The 20,334-nt window shown below is 33.6% G+C and overlaps 1 protein-coding gene across 8 annotated transcripts in view; it reads right to left on the bottom strand.

The window, feature by feature from the left end:
• Positions 1 to 7,313: 7,313 nt before the first annotated feature.
• LOC131065703 (protein SWEETIE) overlaps positions 7,314 to 20,334 on the bottom strand; it is a 37,515-nt gene continuing 24,494 nt past the window's right edge. For 5 of the 8 annotated variants that reach the window (XM_059209269.1, XM_059209270.1, XM_059209268.1 and 2 more), the window contains 4 exons: positions 11,476 to 11,684; positions 11,047 to 11,229; positions 9,378 to 9,485; positions 7,314 to 7,645 (listed from right to left, as the gene is read on the bottom strand). In XM_059209269.1, the coding sequence (XP_059065252.1) occupies positions 7,570 to 7,645; positions 9,378 to 9,485; positions 11,047 to 11,229; positions 11,476 to 11,684 (576 nt within the window). In that variant the 3' untranslated portion in view covers positions 7,314 to 7,569. The remainder of the gene's footprint in view (positions 7,646 to 9,377; positions 9,486 to 11,046; positions 11,230 to 11,475; positions 11,685 to 20,334) is intronic. The other 3 variants (XM_058000290.2, XM_058000297.2, XM_059209271.1) reach the window with 3 other exon arrangements.

The raw sequence follows: 20,334 nt of genomic DNA, 5'->3' as shown, positions 1-20,334 counted from the left end.
CAGCTGACTTGAGCGGGAGGAAAAGAAAAGGAAAAACTCACAGATGAAAGGAAATAAACTTATTTTATTCTATTGTCTTAATTTTAGATAATTAAATAATTAAAAATATAAGTTAAACATATATATATATATATAAAATATGTATTTCACATATATGTATACATATATATTCATTGTGTGTATGTGTATGTAATACATATATATTTCTCTTAAAGTTATATTTATTAAAAAAAGGGAACCCTAAATAGGGTTCACCCACGTCTTTTTAAAAATAAGAATAATATATTAAAAGGGATTTTGTATTTTTAATATAGTTAATGGAGTTAAATAGGAGAAACCCCATTCCAAATAAGGGGTTATTATAATGTTTGTATTTTAGGTTGTGGATTTAATTTTAATGGAGTGTTAATTTAAAGGGTTTATACTTTTATTTTGGGGTAAATGATTATTTAAATGTATGAGAGGAAATTAGTTATCAAATGTAGAAGATTTATTTCCTAGGCAACTTTATTTATGAATTAGCTAGATTAATGATGTATGGTACTTTACTTTTATTTGCTTATTATTAAATATTTAAACAATGAATTTGTATTAAATATTAATTTAATGGATTAGTTAATTTAAAGATGATTTGGAAACTTTATGTTCATTTGCTTAGTTAAATAATTAATATTAATACAATTAATTTATAATAATATTAATTTAAAGAGTTTTGGAATTATTTAAATACTATAAGGAAATAATAATTAACTCATAATATAATTAAAATTAAAGATTGATTTGGGCGAATTAATTAATTATAAAAGTTGTGATGACTTTATAGGGTTAAAATGTTTAGATAATGGTAATTATTGTAATTGTTAAGCGAATTAAAATCTAAGTTGATTATTAAATCGCTTAGGGGTTTAAGATAAGACCCTAGTCTCCTAGTTAAATTTAATAAATTATCGTTCAATTTAGAATCTAAGGTGGTTGTGATTTGTTAATATAGTTATTATACTTTGTAGCTAGAATCTACTTGTAGTATTCAAATCTTATATGTGATTGATGTGTTATTGAACTCTATAAATCTATTTAACAAAATTGGGATTTTGGTTGTCTTTAAAAATCATCATCATGTCCTATTTATACAATTTGTTTATGTCAATCTTTCACCTCGAACTTGAGTCCTATGTCCTAAATTTTTATCAAGATGGTATTAATTATGATCACCGTTAATGAACATGTTGTGCCATGTTATATTACTTTTATTCTTATTATATTTTTAATATAAATAAATAATAATAATATAATATATCTGCTAATAAAATAATTTATTATTTATAAATAATAAATAATTTACAAACAAAAATATTGGGATCAATTTTTAATATCATTTCCACAAGTACCTAATTTCTTTAAGTGAAGAGCTAGACAATTATCTAGTCATTTATTTAGTCATTTATGTAAAGTTTCTCTATCATCTATCAGATTAGTCATTTATTTAGTCATTTTTATTTGTGTGCTCTCACCCGATGACCAAATTAGTCATTTATTTAGTCATTCATAATTTTTTTTTTAAAATTGCTAAAATTTGGTCTCGTGACTAAAACTTATGGTCACGTAGTCATTTATTAGTCATATTTCTACTAGTGTTTCCTCCTTTGATATCATAGAGCATAAATTTACTAACACATATTCTCTTAATCTCTCTTCTTCTACTTTTGCATTCTCTCTCCTCATATCCAAAACTTATACAGACCCTTTGGTATTTCAGACATTAATTCTATTAAAGCTTTTTTTATATACATTCAAATATTCAATAGTAGCTTCTTCTAGAGTCCTTTTACCATTCTCATCAAAATTGTCATACCACTTTGATAATGGTTTCAAATTTCTATTCTTTACCACCTCATTCACTATTTTATTTAGGGACATAGGAGGTATAATAATAAATCTTACTTGCTTTATTACCTCATATATTTCGGATGTCTTTGGTTTCTTGTCGGGCTTTGCTCCATCAGATGGTTTCTCCTTTGCAACTTTAGAGGCCTTAGCTACTTTTTTCTTTACCTCCTTAACAACTTCATCTGACTCTACCTCTTCATCATCCACAATGAAAAATCTTATTGTCTTCTTTCTCTTCTCACCACCACTTGATGAATTTACTGAAGATCTTTCAGGCTGCTATGGACTAGAGGAGGGAGCAGTGCTTTTTGTTTGCTTAGGCTTAGGAGCAGCAACTTCCAGTTTGACCTTCTTAACAATCTACTTTTCAAAGAGGATGTTCCTTTCTCTTTCCTTTTGAACTGACTCTTTAGAAATACCTATACTCTCGGCATAAGCTTGAACCTCCTTCCTTACCTTCTTCTGGATTTATGGCCTTTTGAAATGTTGGTGTAGTTTTAGGCTCTTCTCTACACAGGTTTTGATCCTTTCCTCAGAGGGATCCATCGGTTTTCTTAACAAATGTTGAGCATACAGTTCCAAAATCTTCTCATCAACCTCATACCCCATGGGCATGATCCAAACAGTCAGGGGATCAAAAGGCCTCCATCAAGAATTGATATGTATCCACCATGAAACAAAGGGCATCTTGGTACTTCTCAACTACAAACTTAGGGATTCTCTCCCTCTCATGCTTTTCCTTCTGAAAATTCTTAAAGTAACCCAAAAGATTGGCATTCTAGACCTTTGAGTCACTGGATTTATACAAGTATTCTTTGATTTGCACACCTACAGATCTGTCAAAAGGCCATTGAAATTGGTCCTACTCCTGGAACTTCATTAATGAAGTAGAAAAACAAACATAGGATCAAGGTTCCATATTTGAACTAATGTTTCTTATTTTCTTTGATCTTCTTGAAGTTCTTTATTATCTCACTCAAGAGCAGTTCACATAGGTCACACTTCTTGTTTTCTTTAACCATCTCATAAGTAGCATAGATAGTTGTTCCAGAAATATAATTCTCCCTGCTGGAGTAGTAAACCTTGTACCCAACCACCATTGAAGCTAATTTGACATCATACTCTAAGATATCATTGATAGTCTTTTCTCTTCGATCAAATTTTGATCTGGTTGTGTTTGTAACAATCTTGTTCTTCACGGCCTTCAGTGAGGGCAGTTCTTTGGATGAACATAAACTAGTAACAAACCTAATAGCATTCTTCGTGATCATGAATGGTTTATTCAGCCACATGAATTCATCATGCATTTTTCTCATAACATACCAGAACCATTCGGGTTCATCAAACATCAAAAATATGACAAACTATGTGAAACCCTTGTCCTCCACAACTTTGAATTCAGGTTTCAAATTACCAACCTCATTTGCCATCTGCTTGGTGTATAAATTCAGCATTTGTGCGCTTCCAAGATCCTCAATATTGCAATGTGTGGAAAACCTAAAATCCTCAATATGCAAAACGTCATGCGGAATGGATGAGAATGTGTTCTTCAGGTCATCGTCCTCCATGGAAATGAATGGATGTTTCTTGAAATCTAATTGAGCCCTCTTTGTGATGTCTACGACTAGAGGAGTTGCAATTCTAGAGGCAACCATTTCAAAAAATTTAAACTTCAAACTTGAAAGCGTTTCGCCAAGAAATACCTTCTCCACTAAATTAGGGTTTCTTGCCGAATCGCCTAAGAAATCTTCTTTCACACTTCGGTCTCTGAAAATTCTGCTTGCAGAGCTCTTCTCTTCGAATGCAAAGTAAGAAATGAAGTGATTAATTCACATTTTATTTTCCACATACCTAACTTTTCATTGTAATAAATGCACTTTACCCTAACACTTTTGGATATTTTGTATTGCACAAAAATATTATGTGGATCTTCAAATATGCTCATACTCTTCTAAAAATCCTTCTAATAGATTAGCAATCACCAAATACAACTTCTGCAACATGCTGGAATCAAGCATAAATCTCAAACAGGGGGTTTATAAGATTGTCATGAAAACTACCCCAAGGATGGGTGCCTTATCTTAGTTACCAGATGAAGTTCCAACACTAGAATCAGGTGCAGACCCACTCCCTGCATCATCATTGCTCTTCTTCACCCATATCTTCTTCATTTGATCTCTGATCTCTTCAACTTTTGTTTTGCCCTTATCATCTGCCTTCACATTCTTGTTCTTTTCTACTGGACCATTCTTATTCACATTTCTTCTTCTGCAGTATTTTACAATGTGACCGGATTTGTAGCAAGCATAGAAAACAACATTTCCTTATCTAGGTTTGGAGTTCATATGATTTGCTCTTGATCTGCATTGATTAGCAATATGTCCAAACCTACCACATGCATTACATATGACATTTCTTCTATTTTGAAAGTTATTCATCATACTTCTGCATTCATTTGCCTTATACCCATAATTGTTGCATTTAAAACATTGACCGAGGAAAGATGGATCATTATTATTCATCCTATTTCTGCATTGACTAGCCATATGACCAAATTTATTGCAAACAAAATAGTTACCATTGAGCTTATGAGCATTAGGTTGCCTTACCGGAGGTCTTCTAGAATTGTTCTTTTGATGTTGAGACCTTGTTGTAATCGATTTCAGCAAGGCCTAAATCATGAAGCAGCCCTACGAAACTTGTTTGTTTTGTACCTCACGTGCTCCGAGAAAGGCTAGTCTACCTTCACTAGTACAAAAACAACAATATATGACTAAAAAAAACTACCAAAAATTGTAGATAAATGACTAAATTTGATCACGTGACCACTGGTAGTTTATTGTCGGTCTTAAATCATTTTGGTCATGTGACCATTGGTTATTTTGATTGATCGATTTGGTCATGGATTTGGTCATGGATTTAGTCATTGATTTAGTCACTAATTTAGTCATTAATTTAGTCATTGATTGTTTTTATCTGATCATTTATTTAGTCATGATAGTCACTAATTTAGTCATATATTTAGTCACTAATTTAGTTATATATTTAATTATTAGTTCCTGCCCATGACAGGAATACTTATGCATCCACCATGGTCTTAAATGGTTATTAGTTATTGTCCTTGACAACCAATCAAGTCTTTAAATTTTTCAATCTAAAATAAATTTTTAACTTTTCAAAAGTCATGTAAAATTTTTAACAAAACATATTTACAAAAATATTTATTTATCATTTGATTGGTCTATGCTAATTTCTCTGTAGCCATAAAATTTAATTTTCTTCAACAAAAAATATAGAATTTCTATGCACAATCAAATTATTGCAAACATTAATTACTACTGATAAAATGACATAAGCATCTTTTACAGGGGACTTAAAATCTGTCGAATATCATCCATCCATCGCACATATATATTAAGATACAACTGCCACTGCCGATTCAGTGGTACAAAATCATTATGATCTTCAAGAGCAAGTATTAAATTTATTAAACACACATACTACCAATTCAATATTTTGATAATGTTCCGGTAATTTAATATATACATCGGTTTCAATATTTCATTTGGTTTTCTATATTTAATTTTTTATATATTTTTGTTTAATGTAAGATTTAAATATTAATGTAGGTAATTTAATATTAAATATTATTTATTTCTTTTATTCTAAATTAAAACAATTTCATTAAAAATATAAAACGAAAGTAGGTTATTAAATAATAATGTTCTATCATTTAACGGGGACTATTTGTTGTCTAAATATTTTATATATTGTATTCATTTCATGGTTAAAAAATGAATGTAATTTTTTTTTCAAATAATTGGAATGTTATGTAAATATTTTATATATTTATTAATTTTATGGTAAAAAATGAATGTAAGTAATAATTTTTTTAATAATTAGAATATTATGTAAATATTTAAATATTGTATTAATTTCATGGTAAAAAATGAATGTAAGTAATAATTTTTTTAATAATTAGAATATTGTATAAATATTTTAATATTGTATTAATTTCATGGTAAAAAATGAATGCAAGTAATAATTATTTCTAATAATTGTAATGGATTACACTTTTCAAATATTAGCACTTTAATTTTACAAATCAAAATATTTGAAAATGAATTTCTTTTAAAAGTTAATATTAGCACTATTTACCATTTGTTTGACTATTTTGGGTCAATTTTTCTCCATGTTTAGTTTATGATTTGGTTAATTTTTAAATGTATAAATTATTGGACATATTCACTCATACTTATCCACTATTCATTTTAATTGTAATTATTACCTATAAAATGTATAATAAGTTTTAGCAATACGTTTTGAAGTAAAAGATAGTCATGAGTGTCCTTAATGAAAGTGAATGTATGTGGTCTATGTTAATTTTATGTGTATTTTTTAATATTTTATTTAATTTCTAAATATATTTTATCATTTTTTTTCATTCTCATGATGGTGGATTGTAGTGTATCTAAGATCCTAAACTCTCATGAGAAAAAAAACTAATCCAGATGCAGTTTGGTCAATTTTTTTTATTTTATATTATTTATAAAAGTGTTTTAATAAATTAAATATTTTTATGTATGACTTTAGTATATAATTTGATTATTTCAATGTACTTATTTTGTTTTTAATAATTTGTAAAAGTATTTTATACTTGTTACTAGTCAATTTCACACCAAAAGTTTGAATTGTGCATATGGGATTTATGTATAGATACATGTATATAAAAATAAAATGGATTTTGGAGGTCACCAAATATTATATAGTAGTTACTATTAGTTGGGTGCATATGTTTTGTAAGTTATCCCACTAGTTAGTTAGAATAAAGTTTGTATCTCATATGTATGGGATACTGGCAACATTGTCTTTAAAATTAGAACAAATAAAAATTGAAATTGTATTTAAAAACTTATTATTCTAATTTAACATCTACCTTTCCAACTAATTTGATGAATTTATTAGTTGATCCCACTCCCTATATACTCATCTTTTTCTCTATTTCTCTACCTTTATCTCTCCCTCTACCTCTTCCTCTCTATCTATCTATCTATCTCCTTATCTCTCTTTCTATTTGTATCTTTTCCTCTACCTTTCTCTATCTCTCTATGTATTTCTCTACATCTTCTTCTCCCTCTATCTTTATCTCTATTTTTATTTACTCTAAACTAATCATACTAATGGCAAGAACGTCCTTGTTAATTTAATCATTGATTGTTGTTATCTGGTCATTTATTTAATCATATTAGTGATTTATTTAGTCATATATTTAGTCATTAATTTAGTTATATATTGAGTCATTAATTTAATCATTGATTGTTGTTGAATGGTCATGTTACCTATTTTCGCTACTAGCTCAATCAAGTAGAGCTAAGGTACATTTTTATTCTGCCAAATTGCATTCATGAGTATCTGAACCAATAATATAAATAAATAAATAAAATAAATAAATAAAAAAGATTACAATATCATGTTTCATTATTCAGATGCATATGAAATAGAGTGAACACAATTTTTTGAGAAAGTAATCTTTTATTGATGAATGTACAATGTCTCACACAAGCCATGAGACTAACTGATATGGTGCAAAGGAAAGGAAAAACTATATATTTGCAGATTCAAAACATAAAATTAAATGTAGATAAGGAAAGGTGACTCGACATTGCCTGAATGATGAGTCCTCTATGTAATGCCTTCTATCATTTGTAGTCTTTCGCCCATCCTGCATTTGGTTGTCTTCCTCGTTGCCCCTGAGTACCTGCATTTGAGTAAAATAGTGCATTAGAGAAATGAAGGGTCATCATTCCATATATGCACACGCACCTACAAACATACAATCTAACCCTCATGTGCATCACAATAGCTAGTTCAACATATAAACTCAGGAAACAAACGTTAGATCAAATCATCAAAAAAAAATCATCATATGTTGTTTTATCTAACTTGTTTGCTTCATTGGCAGATACAAAGAAAGTAACTTATTATTCATCGAATTATGGCATGTGGGGTACAATGTGGCTCCCACAAGGGTTGAGCCCAACGTGCTAAGTTACAGGCATACATGTTAAGAGTACGATGGATTGCTTCAAAAAACAGTAATTGCTAAAGTGCCATTATACTGGGAGCAGCATATAATGATCCATGGTCAAATTTCATGAGACAATTATCATTAAGGATTGTCACAGGGTCATATGAAAAGTGTAGTCCCTAATCTCACAATGACAATCATTTGTCCAAGAAACAGAGCATAATACCCAATAACAGTGATCTTATCACTATAAAGAGATAGGAGAATATGTTATAACAGTCATAGGACAATATAAGTCAGTATACCAAATGAAGGTCTCTTTAGTAGTGCAAAACAATAGTGAAAGGAAGCTTGAATAACCTCCAATAAACAGTGACATAGAAGCATTTACCCAAACACTTCACAGTTTTCACCAGATGGAAGGATGTTGCAGTCAAAACATGAGATGTGTCATAGAGATCAATACCAAAAGTGGTTGAAACTGCCAAGATAGTCAAAGCACTATCTAATCAAAAGATAGTGGCAAGTTATGATACAAGTTCAATGAGAAACCTGACTATCAAGGCAATCCACAAAGGGTAAAAGATCGAATTCCAATGCAATCAAGTATCATATATGGATACAGTGGTATCTTTGTTGGTTTGAGCAGAAAATTCAATTTATCAAGCAAAGTGTTCCATTTGGATAGAGTCTCATGGTCAAAAACAATCATTATGCTTCTGAGAGCAGCCATTAATGGTCACAAATAGTCACTATTACAAAGGGACTCATTCATTATAAGGATAATGAACAACAGATTCATAAGAGAATGACTAAGACTAGTGAAACTAAGATAAACAGAGATGACTAGTATTACAGTACTTCAATCAGTCCTAAAGATACACATAAATAGGGCACTCCAAGAGGCTTAGACACAGCTCAAGATTTTATTATCTCAAAAGTCGGAGAAGAATGAGTTGAGAGTTGTCTAAAGAAGAGCACAACACATAATGATATATTTAGCAACATATTCAAGGTTTCTAAAACCCAACAAACAGCCTTCAAAGACATGTATAGTCTGCTGCAATAAGACCTCTTACACCTACAACAATAGAGGTAATCAGTATTATAATGCAGAAAAAGACAATCACATCCTTGGCACTTAGCACTGTCAAAAGATAAAAGTCTCTGAAGAAGTTATTTACAATCACATCCTTAGTGCTGATCTATTATTTACAATCGTTTAAATAAGTGCAAGTTCAAATTCATACAATATAAGGATTTCTATAGGGACCACATGCATTTATTTATAATTATATGCTAAATAAAACAAGAGTTTCAATTAGACTAAAAATATAATCAATCAATTGCATTTACAACCCAAACGATCTAATGAATTATTGAAAATAGTAAATTTATCTCTAATGTTTGCCACAAAACTTGGTATGCAAGAGCAACCAGCTCTGCAAGATGAAGAACAAACCAATCACCAAGAGTTTGCACACCATGAATCATTTTGCCTTTTCGTGCTTGTAATATGTCAAAGTGAGTTTGTTCCTTTCCAACTGCATTAGGTAGCCGACTCAAACATCTGGAAAAAGAAACATTTGTGAGGCATTGCAACATCTGCATTGGAAAATAAATGCTAAAAATTAACATACTATCTGTAATGCAAAAAAAAATTCATCAATAATTTTAAAATTCTTAAGTCAAATATGTAAAATGCATTGATCCATGAAAGAAAATATTATTTAGCAATGTTCCTGTGGATATTTTCTCATCAATTAAATACATATTTTTGGAGCCTTGGAGATTTATATTTTTGGTAGATAAAACTGTATACTTATCCTGATATTAAAACAATCTAGAATATCCCAATGGTCCAAATTACTGCCCAGTTAGTTGTTCCACTTTCAAGAGCACTCATAGCCAAGACAAGATTATTCTATGGTCTGAGCAAAATGGTAACAAGGACAATATGGTAGATGCCACTCAACATCAAAAGTAGCCTTATAATTGTTGTAAACAATTTTGTGTAGAAATGGTAGAACTGCTATAGGCAACTTCTTGCAACAACTTAATTACTATCATAAAGGACTTTCTGCAGCAACAAGAAGGCTGCTACAAAATTAAATCATACAACAATAACTACTGTGAAACCATCTCACTCTTGGTCATTTACAAAGTCTAGTAATGACTATCCTTGAGACTCGCCAATCATTTATACAACTTTTATCCAAGGAGGCTCTTGCATCTAACATCTAAACTAAGACATGCCAAGAGAATTTATTGAGACATTAAATAAACTAAGACAACTGACCAGACATTCATGGTGCATAAGGAATTAATTCAAAAACTTGTCAATAAAGGCAAATAGGCGCAGTCCTCAAAAGAATTTACAAGCTACAATGACATGCAACATTTTAGATGGACAGAGGAGCCGAACAGAGTTCTAAGAAATAGTATCCCAGACAAGTTAGATATGGTTAAGGCCAGACCATATGGAGGCAACATATAGGATGATTCTTCACAAGAGTAAGCGTTGTCTAATACATGCCCAACAGACAGCTGAGCAGATAAAACTCTGAATTAGAAAATCTGATACAGGAATGTTCCTATTTTGCATATTCGACCCACAAGAATGCATCCTTGTGACATTGGTAAAATATAAAAACAAGAAAGTCACATAAAACTATAACTCAAAAATGGGAGCAGACTTAAACATCATTGAGGAAGAGTATAATGATACGAAAAAAACCATTAACTATTTTCTCAACAAAGCTAGAACGAAGATATATAGCTGTAGACAGAAGGCATAATCAGACTAACAATAAATAAATATTCATCCTTGGTTACTGGGACATTTAACAAATCTATTTGAAAAAGAAGATCTTCCAAGCCGATTCAATATGCTCTTATAGCCTGCAAGCTAAGGGATTTATGAAGATGCATTAAACAGATCCAGATTAGTAGGTTATATCTCTATCCTCTGTGTAGCAATGAGACGAGGAAACAAATGGGCATACATTGCCATCAAAGAATATAAGCAAACCTTTTGGAAAGTACCAAAAATCATAGGTAATAACAAGAAAACACACACGAATACTTGAGCCCTTTTTGCATGAAGAAAATGTTAAAAGAGGGGCCCTTACCTGAAGACGAAGGGCAGGAGCTTGTCCCTTCCAGCCAAGAGAAAGACAACTTGTCCCTCGTCCCTTTGGCCCTTCCTTCCAATAAGACAACTTGTTCTCACTCTGCTTTCTCTCTCTCTGCTAACCGGCTCAACTGGCGAAGGGTAAAGAAAGGATGGCCCAGATAAAAATATTAAGATTACCCTAAAATAGTAAAATAACAACCCCATTATCTTTACAAATTTCAGAAGCTACTTCATACACTTGATAGTGTGGTTTACTTTGGTAGATATATTTGTTTTCTACACTTGATTCATCTTTTATTATGAGAATATATTTAGTTCTTGTTAAAATAAAGTCACATTGTGATGGCTTTAAATACTTAAAATTGGTTCTCACTTATCATGTGCAGTCACTAAATTCCTACAAATAAATAATAACAAAACTTACTTTGCAGCAAATACTCGAGCCCTGTATCGTGGGAGTTGATCACCTTTATCAACTTTGTGTAAACAACTGGAAATGAATTCTGAACCTTCTACTTTTTTAGAGTTCACAATCATACCTTCATCATCTTCTCCAAAGGAATCGTTATTATGAGTTTTTTCTGATTCTAGAGAACCATTATCATCACTTTTTTTGGTTGATGTTGCAAGCACCTAAATAATGTCAAAACGGTAAATTAAATGTAAGTGCATATGACCTCATTTCTTAAATCAATAAAAAAGAAAATAAATGAGAGGAAGAACCTTTCAATTATGCTTAACAAAATGAAGATAGAAGTTATATCTATATTTCTTGTTCTTTAATATTCTTCCGCAAAGATCATGTATTATACATATTTGGTTGGTGTTTGAGCATCCTCCATATGTAAAATTGAGAAACAAATCATTGGAAAGATATAATAAAAGTCATAATACTGTAATAACACTTTCCCTTATGATGAAGGTTTTACAAGATCATTTCACAATACTAACTTAGTTCTTGCATAACCTTAGTGCTTGAGCAAGAAACCATCCAAGCTTTGTGAGACATTCAAATTATGATTTCTGGTACTAATATAGTAATAATGATGGAATGAAATCTACCCACAATTTGGCCAACAACAATGCACTTGAGGTTCATGGAGATTGGTTGCCATATAATCATGTTGGGTTTGCAATCAATAATTACCATATACACATATACTCATATATCATCCATCCAGATACTCTTCTCAAATAAACCTTCAACATTTTTCACAAAGATCAGTCTCTCCAAGATTTCAGTTTAATGATGCAGTGCATAGTAAATATAGGACAGTCTTTTGGAACAATATATGGGGATCAAAGAAAAAGAAAGTCCTTTTGACATAACAACAAAAGAATGTGTTCATTTGGCTTTAAGGGCATCTTAAATAGCACCAAGGTCATCATGCCACATCAAAAAGAGGTTTATTATCAATATTCAAAGATAGAGCAATCAAGCCCAGTGAAGACCAAATCACAGTCATATTGACTAAAATAAAGGTTATTTTTTACAAGGTTGTGGGTATTGAAGTGTAAAGAAGGACCGAGGTCAAATAGTAGAGTACACTGTCACTGTAATTTATGATAGTCATAGCACCAATACACAGTCAAAGGACATAAATAAGGTTGTGATAAGGTAGACAATGATTGTCTATAAGATAACACAGTCTCTTTAAAGGATACAAGACATTCAATGTGAAAGGAAAATAGGGCTAGCAAGATGAAGAACAGTCATAAGGGATTATTGAAGCATTTAAAAGATTGAGATCAAAAGCCAAAATCATTTTTAGAATAATAGTACAGAGAGCAAGCCTTTAGGAACCCCAAAAGAGACATGATTACTGTTAAGACAGTAAGCAAAGGATGGAGGCTTCCAAACACATTCAAAATCACGATGAACAGTTTAGGGCATTCAATAGCAAGATTCAGTGACCCTGCTATAACACAGAAAAGCTCAAAAGTATGATACAATGGTATCGTTTCAAGCTTTAGCATTCCACAATGGAGGCACAGTCCAATCAAGACCTCATAGTAGCCTAAGATCAACCAGAGAAAGGTCATTGTTCATACATAAAAGGAGCTCATTGATATCAACAAAAAGATTGTCATGAGTCATGGCAGTGACAAGCATCATGTCTGATTGCAGACCTTCAGGTAGAAAAAGTTACAATGATTTACAAAGGAGTGAATCAAAGGAGTTTCCTTTAGATCTCCAAAAGGTGACTTGGCAATCAAAGCAAAGACTAACCTATTGTCAAGGTGTTCAAGAGACAGCGAATAAGAATGGGCAAAAAGACAATCCTCTCAAAACAGTGAACAATGGCAAGCCTAGAAGTTCCTTGTCATAAGAATACAGAGAGTCCTAGTCATTGTTTTTGGAGACATCCAAGTCAAAAGATAAACGATTTTTATAGTTCTCAAAGCATTAAAAGAAAATGTATGAAGAAGGACATCACCAAATGGCAGTTCACTGACAACAGAGAAGCCTAAGTATTATTGCAGAACTATGATGGAGCAATCACACCAAAGTACCAGAACAAGAGGACAATCATAGAGTCAGGGGCTTAATGAATAAAGGCATCATAGGTAGATGTAAGATGAGCACCAAAATGATAGGTAACAAAGCTATAAAATCCCTATCATAGTCATGTTGTAGGTAGGTAAATGGCACACAGTCATAGGTAGGTGACAGTCATGGGTTCATTTGTCAAATAAAATCCTAGAGCACAGTCATGACTGAGATTGCAGTCACTCGAAGGTTTTCTAATGCAGAGGTAAGGGCAAGTAGTTGTTTGAGAGCTAAGAAACTAATTCCAACACACTTCACATAAGTTGATCATTGAGATCATATCATAGCTTGAGGCACAGTCATGACTGCGATTGCAGTCACTCAAAGTTTTGTTGATGCAGAGGTAAGGACAAGTAGTTGTTTGAGAGCTAAGAAACTAATTCCAACACACTTCACATAAGCTGATCATTGAGATCATATCATAGATTGAGGCTTCAACTCTGCTCATAATGGCTTCATAACAATGCTCTCAGCCACTTTTCAATATTGTCTTTGACTGCAAAAAGATTTTAGGCAAAATACTTTACAAGGTTCCAACTATATGTGGATCTTCCACAATAAGGCAGGGTATTAGGAACTAGGCCAAGTTAACATCATAGGTTCACTAGTGTTATTTGTGAAAGAGGACAGCCTTGAAGTCTTGTTGCAAGTATGAAGATTTCAGTTAACAATACAGTCATGATAGCTGAGAACAATGAAAATATTATGACAATCCATAGGCAATAGAAGGCATACCACAATCATAGCCAGTGAGAGCAGGGTATAGAAAGAGTGTAGTTTCTTAGTTCTTAACACCAAAAGGGCAGACCCAACATGATGAAGTTACCCCTCACTAAGCAAGAACAAATTACTTCTCATAGCAGTCATGTCAAATGCACATTCAGAGCAAAAGATACGAGTATAAATAGTCACAGCCCTGATGCAGATCAAAGAAATTCACAAAATGTATTAGAGCAGCATATCAAAGACAATAGATACAACCATCAAATGCACCATTCACAGTCCAAAACTTCCATATCAAATCAGAACAATCCATTCAAGAAGTTATAGTGATGTGAATGAAGGGGGCACAATCATACAATCAGACCAAGTCATCAATAGCAGTACACTATCAACAATGATATTCTACGATGGTAAAGGCTATTTTAGCTTATGGATCTCTTGATAGGGTTCCAATAGCAGTTAAAGGTATTCACTGTCAAACAAAGAAATGACAGTGTCATGAGTAGTTTGTGTCAAAAAAGCAGTCCAAGATCAAACAATGGCTTCATACTTGACAATCCTAAACAACACATTTTGTTCTCATAATCCTCTCTCTAGTTCACTAAAAATATCCTTGGACTGAATGGATGCCAATACTGGTATTTCAAAAACCAAGTACTCAATAGTTACAGATATTAAATATAAACTATAGGCACGGGGCAAGGTTCAGTTGTCTATGTTGGAAACCAATAACACTGAGAGGGGGGTTGAATCGGTGTTATACCGGAATAGTAGATTTTAGCTTTAACAAAACATTCATACACCAACCGGTATACCGGTATAAACAAAATTGAAAGAAGTAATGCAACCAATAATCCAAACACATAAATGAGAACCATAACACACAGATTTATACATGGAAAACCTCAATGACGAAAAACCATGGTGGGATTTGTGGCCCATATAATCAATCTGTTGGCCATATGAAGAGATATTACAATATATGATGGGCCTGCACTTGCAGGAAGGCTTACATCCTAGAGCACACTACTCAATCACAATAGGAGCCTCACTAACTACATAACATACCAGACAACAATCTGGAGAATAGTGAACTGCTAGGATAGCATCTTTTATGCCAGAATATAGTTATGGTTTAAGCTCTGTCTGTTCAGGTTAAAACCCTAAACCTCTGTACCGGAATAACCCTTACAATGAATTCCTCACATACATAGTCTCTCAGAATGATTTCGCATCATATTAAATTTACATGTCCATTACATTACATTCCTATCATCTCCAAATGATCTTAATCAATCTGCCCTATATACCCTATACAAAATTTATGCCTTATGTCGGCTTACAAGGATATATACAATATCAGATTACATGTCGGCCATATAACATAAATGAATAAACATTAAAACAAGTTGTCGATGCCGGATCCAAGATGTGTCGGCCTCCAATACCGATGACCTTTACTATACCATGTCGGCTTGCATTGTCGATGACCAAAGAAATCTTCTATCATGTCAGTGCCGGTGCCGATGACGGTGTAGAGTCTGTGAAGTGCCTGTCGGTACACCATATGAAGCCAGAACCCCAAATCATGTTGCCATCAATGACAACATAGTGAAACCAACCAATAGAGTATCAATTGCCAACAATCTCCCCCTTTGGCATTGATGGCAACGCTCATGTGAAAAATGGTCATGGTTTCAACTGTCGGTTTCATCTTGCCCTGCTCCCCCTGAGCTGAATATGCAAAGTACTGCAATACTCCAAAATCTCTATAACTCCCCCTAATGTATGCAACTCTTCATTCTTTTTCACATGTATACTACTCCCCCTTTGACATCAATGCCCAACAAAATTGTAAAAAAGAATGTCAAAGAATAAGTACTGTACACTGAATACCTCCAAAAATGTCTTACCGGAGCTTGACCAATTTCAAGATTTCCAGATAAACTTTCTCAAGTAACTCCACATAAGTATCCCATCCAATTTTGAATGTGCCAGAGATAGATACAAGTCCACTCAATAAACATGCAAGTGATTCTTTCTCATTAACTTCTGTCGGTGTGGGCTTTCCCAGCATATCCATGTATTCCTTCTTATGTACACAAAGTGAATCCAATCTTGGACTCACCAAACCTCTGAGACTTCTGGCTCTCTGAATGATCTTATCTCTTTCCTTTTCAAGAGCAGAAATTTGGTTCTCCAAAGTCAAAATTTGTCCATCAATAGATGTTGTCAGTGAAATTAGTCCATCAAAAGAGTTAGCAATATTAGCAATTTTCGCCTATCTCTCTTTTATCTTGTTATCTACATTTGTTGTAAGTATCTCAGTATTGCAACATACCTTGTATATATTACATTGTTTCAAAGAATTTTATATCAAAACTAGCTTCTCCTTAATCTTTTTCTTCTCTCTCTCAAAGATCTGATCAAATGCGGCTCTTTTAGCCTGAGTGAATATTTCAAGTGCTTGTTGGTTAGAGATTTGCTGTAAGGATTGAAAGTCTTTTGATATGTGCTCAGTTAATACCTTAAGATTGTCGGAAGGGCTCGCTTCATTTTCAATCTTACACTCCGGGACCAATCTATGCAAAATAGTTATGGATTGATCTATAATCCCTTTGTTTGTGGTTCCCTCCTTCATCAGTTTCTGAGCAGCCATCATCATTAGTTCTGTGGGACTCATCTTTGTGATGGTTTTCTTTTCGACTAGAGAAGTGTCAATTTTCAATAATGATGTGCCAGCAACTAGTTCCCTACCGGATTCCCCTGTTTTCTCTGATGATTTATCCTTTATTACCTCCTCACTTGCATTGGTGGCTTTGCCACTTGGTGCAGTCTGTGCAACTGTCGGTTTGTCTCTAGGAACAATATCCTCAACCTGTACATTAGTATCCAGAGGACAATTGTCCTCCATGTTAGTATCATGTACAATGTTCTCAGTATTAACCGGTGTTTTAGTATTTGTCTATACATTTACCGGTGGCTCAATTTCCACTATCTTGATATTCTTCAAAACTAAGGGTGGAGTACCCATGATCCCTTTACCTTTCCCTTCAATCGATGAAGTTAATAATCCTCTGTGTTCTCCCAAAAATTTGATCCAAGCCTTCTGTGTTTCTTTTATTACCTCATTCATCCTTCCTAACATCAGGCCAGTTATCCTGTGTTTGCTATTGAAAACCTTCCTATCTGCAGCCTCAATTGTCTTATCAATTTCATCTGGAGTTATGCTAACACAAATAGCTAAAAGTTCTTGCATCTTAATGTGTTTGTCTTCTTGCATTGCAGATAACCTTCTAGCATCCAACATGTTATATAACTCTGACAGTATTTGATTTTCTATCTCTATTAATGCTTTCTTATAGATATCCAAATACAATAGAATTGCTTCCTCTACCTCTCTTTGTTCATCAACTTCTAATGTATCATAATAAGACTTAATATTTTTCAGTGTCCCATCCTTAGTAATTTCATCAACAATTTCAGCACAAGTCATAGGTGGTATAATAGCCACATTACCAATTTCTAGTGCCAAATCAATGTCACTCTTCTTTCTCCTTTTGGCAGTACCGGATGCAGTTGTTGATATGGCCTTAGGTGCCTTCTTTTGTGCCGGTAACTTGATGGTGACCTTCCTAACCAGTTGTTTCTTTGCTTCCACTTTAGGTTCTTTCGGTTTCTTCCTCACAACCCTTTTGAAAGCTAATGGTGTGTTATCTTCAGACTCAGAATTTGCAGTCACAGGTTCAATGTGAACTACCGGATCCTTCCTCTTTCTTCCTTTCTCTGGGATAGCATCAATGAGTCCCTTAATGTCCTTTGAAACCTCCTATATAAACTTACTTGCCTTTCCTTCTTGTTTTTCCCTTTTCTTTCGGTTGAACTCAGTTTCAACCTCAAGAATCTTCTATTGAGCAGTTCCACAGGGCTTCTCTGTCTCATCTATTTCTGCATCTAGTAGATTTTTTGCATATGCATCAAGAATTAATGCATCTACCTGTTGTGACCATTTCACACATCGCCCCATTAGAATGGGGACCCCCTCTTTTCGCTTTTTGTTTTGCATGTTCTTCTCTCTACTTTTAGGGTTTTGAGTGAGTGAGTTGTCTGCCTGGGCTAGGGCTAAGCCTTAGGGGTTTCTTTTGGATATTTTTCAAGCTGAGTCCAATCAAATTTTGAAAGTTATTAAGTGTCCTTCCGAGGGTTGATTATTGAAGTAAGATAAGTCTGTCAGGAAGTCAGATATGTCTCAGGTTAGGTCTAGTCAGGGCTTTTTGAGGAAAAATTCAAATTTTGTCTAAGTGTTAGCATTTTGAAGATGAAATTGTGTATTCTTGCCTAGGTAAATTTTGATCAAATTTCGGAGGCAAGATGATGCCTAAAACAGAAAAAGTGCTCCTGTCCTTCACTGGAGGCCCAGGGCAAATTTCATTCTAAGTGCAATTTCTTGTTTTGCGAGGGCTTGCTAACTGATTCTTGGCCTTGAAGATGACCTAATTCTGCCTTGTGAAATGATTGGAGATCTAAATTTTGAATATTTTAGCCAAAAAGGACAAAAGTGCTCCTGTCCCTCTCCAAGGGACCAGGGCGCAAATGTTATTTAATGCATATTTGTCACTGACTTTTCTATTTTGTTTTGTGCAGGGTCTTCCGAAATGATAATTGGACGTGACTTGATACTTCTGAAGATTTTGAAGGCACAAAAATGGTGAATTTTGAAGGTTGAAGGAAAAAGTGCTCCTGTCCCTCACCAAGGGACCAGGGCGAAATTTTGGATTCCCTCATCTTGCAGTGAAAATAGGCTGGATTCCCTCATCTTGCAGTGAAAATAGGCCAAGTGTTGGATATGAATGGAAAAATAGTGATTTCCTCCACCCACCTGAAGAGGTTTTAGCTTGGAAAGGTGAAGGATTTTGTTTGAATCATCAAAAGTGCTCCCGTCCCTCACTGAGGGACTAGGGCGAAAAGACTTATTTAAGTCATTCCTGGCCTTGTTTGGTCAAATTGAAACATCAAAGGCATGGTGGAGGACGAAATGAACATGATAGTGCATCCAGACTTGATCAAAAAACGGTCAAATGATTAAGTTTTTGCCTAGAAGGTCAAAAGTGCTCCTGTCCCTCACTAAAGGATCAGAGCACTTTTCTTTATATGCAGAATTTTAGACCTTTATTGGGCATTAACTCTTATTCGTAGCGTGAAGTAAGATGAAATCTTCCCTAGCAAAGGAATTTCGAGATTAAAAGTGAGACAATTTGGCTTAGAAGGCAAAAAGTGCTCTCGTCCCTCACTGAAGGACCGGAGCTTGAATTTCAAATTTACACTGCCTTTGCAAGATTAAAGTGATGTCCATTGAATATAATTTAAGCGGTCCGCAAAGGAGTAAATCAACCCAAATGACAAAAAGTGCTCCTGTCCCTCACTGAAGGACCATGACACTTTTTCAAGTTTCTCCTCTTTGTTTGATATTTTATGGCAAAACTTGACTTGGATGGGAAGGACGAATGATGTTTTAAGCCTTAGACACAATTGAGAGGTTTAAAGAACAAACAAGTATGCCAAGATAAAAAAGTGCTCCTGTCCCTCTCCAAGGGTCCAGAGCGATTTTCCAAAAATTGTAAATTTCCTGCAGGGCCAAGGCAAGTTTGTGATTGAAATGAATGGAAGAGGACATGATTAGCCCATTGAAGATAATTTGGAAAGCTAGCAAAGGACGGATAAGCTTGAAGTTGAAAAAGTGCTCCTGTCCCTCACTTAAGGACCAAAGCGCTTAACATGTTATCTAGCCTTTCTCGCCAATTTTGGACAAATTGAGGCCAAGGCGCAAGTTTGAAAAAGTGTTTAAAATGCCTTGAAGTGGAATTGAGATGCAAGAGTTGCAAATTTTGACGACAACTGGCAAAAGTGCTCCCGTCCCTCACCAAGGGACCAAGGCGCAATTTCCAAATATGACCATTTACCTTGCATTTTGAAATGATATTTTTATTACCAAGGCTCAAGATGGAGTGA

Source organism: Cryptomeria japonica, chromosome 7 (genome assembly GCF_030272615.1).
Source record: "Cryptomeria japonica chromosome 7, Sugi_1.0, whole genome shotgun sequence".
NCBI lineage: Eukaryota > Viridiplantae > Streptophyta > Pinopsida > Cupressales > Cupressaceae > Cryptomeria > Cryptomeria japonica.
The sequence above is the reverse complement of the archived record's forward strand: the minus strand, read 5'-3'. Positions and strand labels throughout refer to the sequence as shown.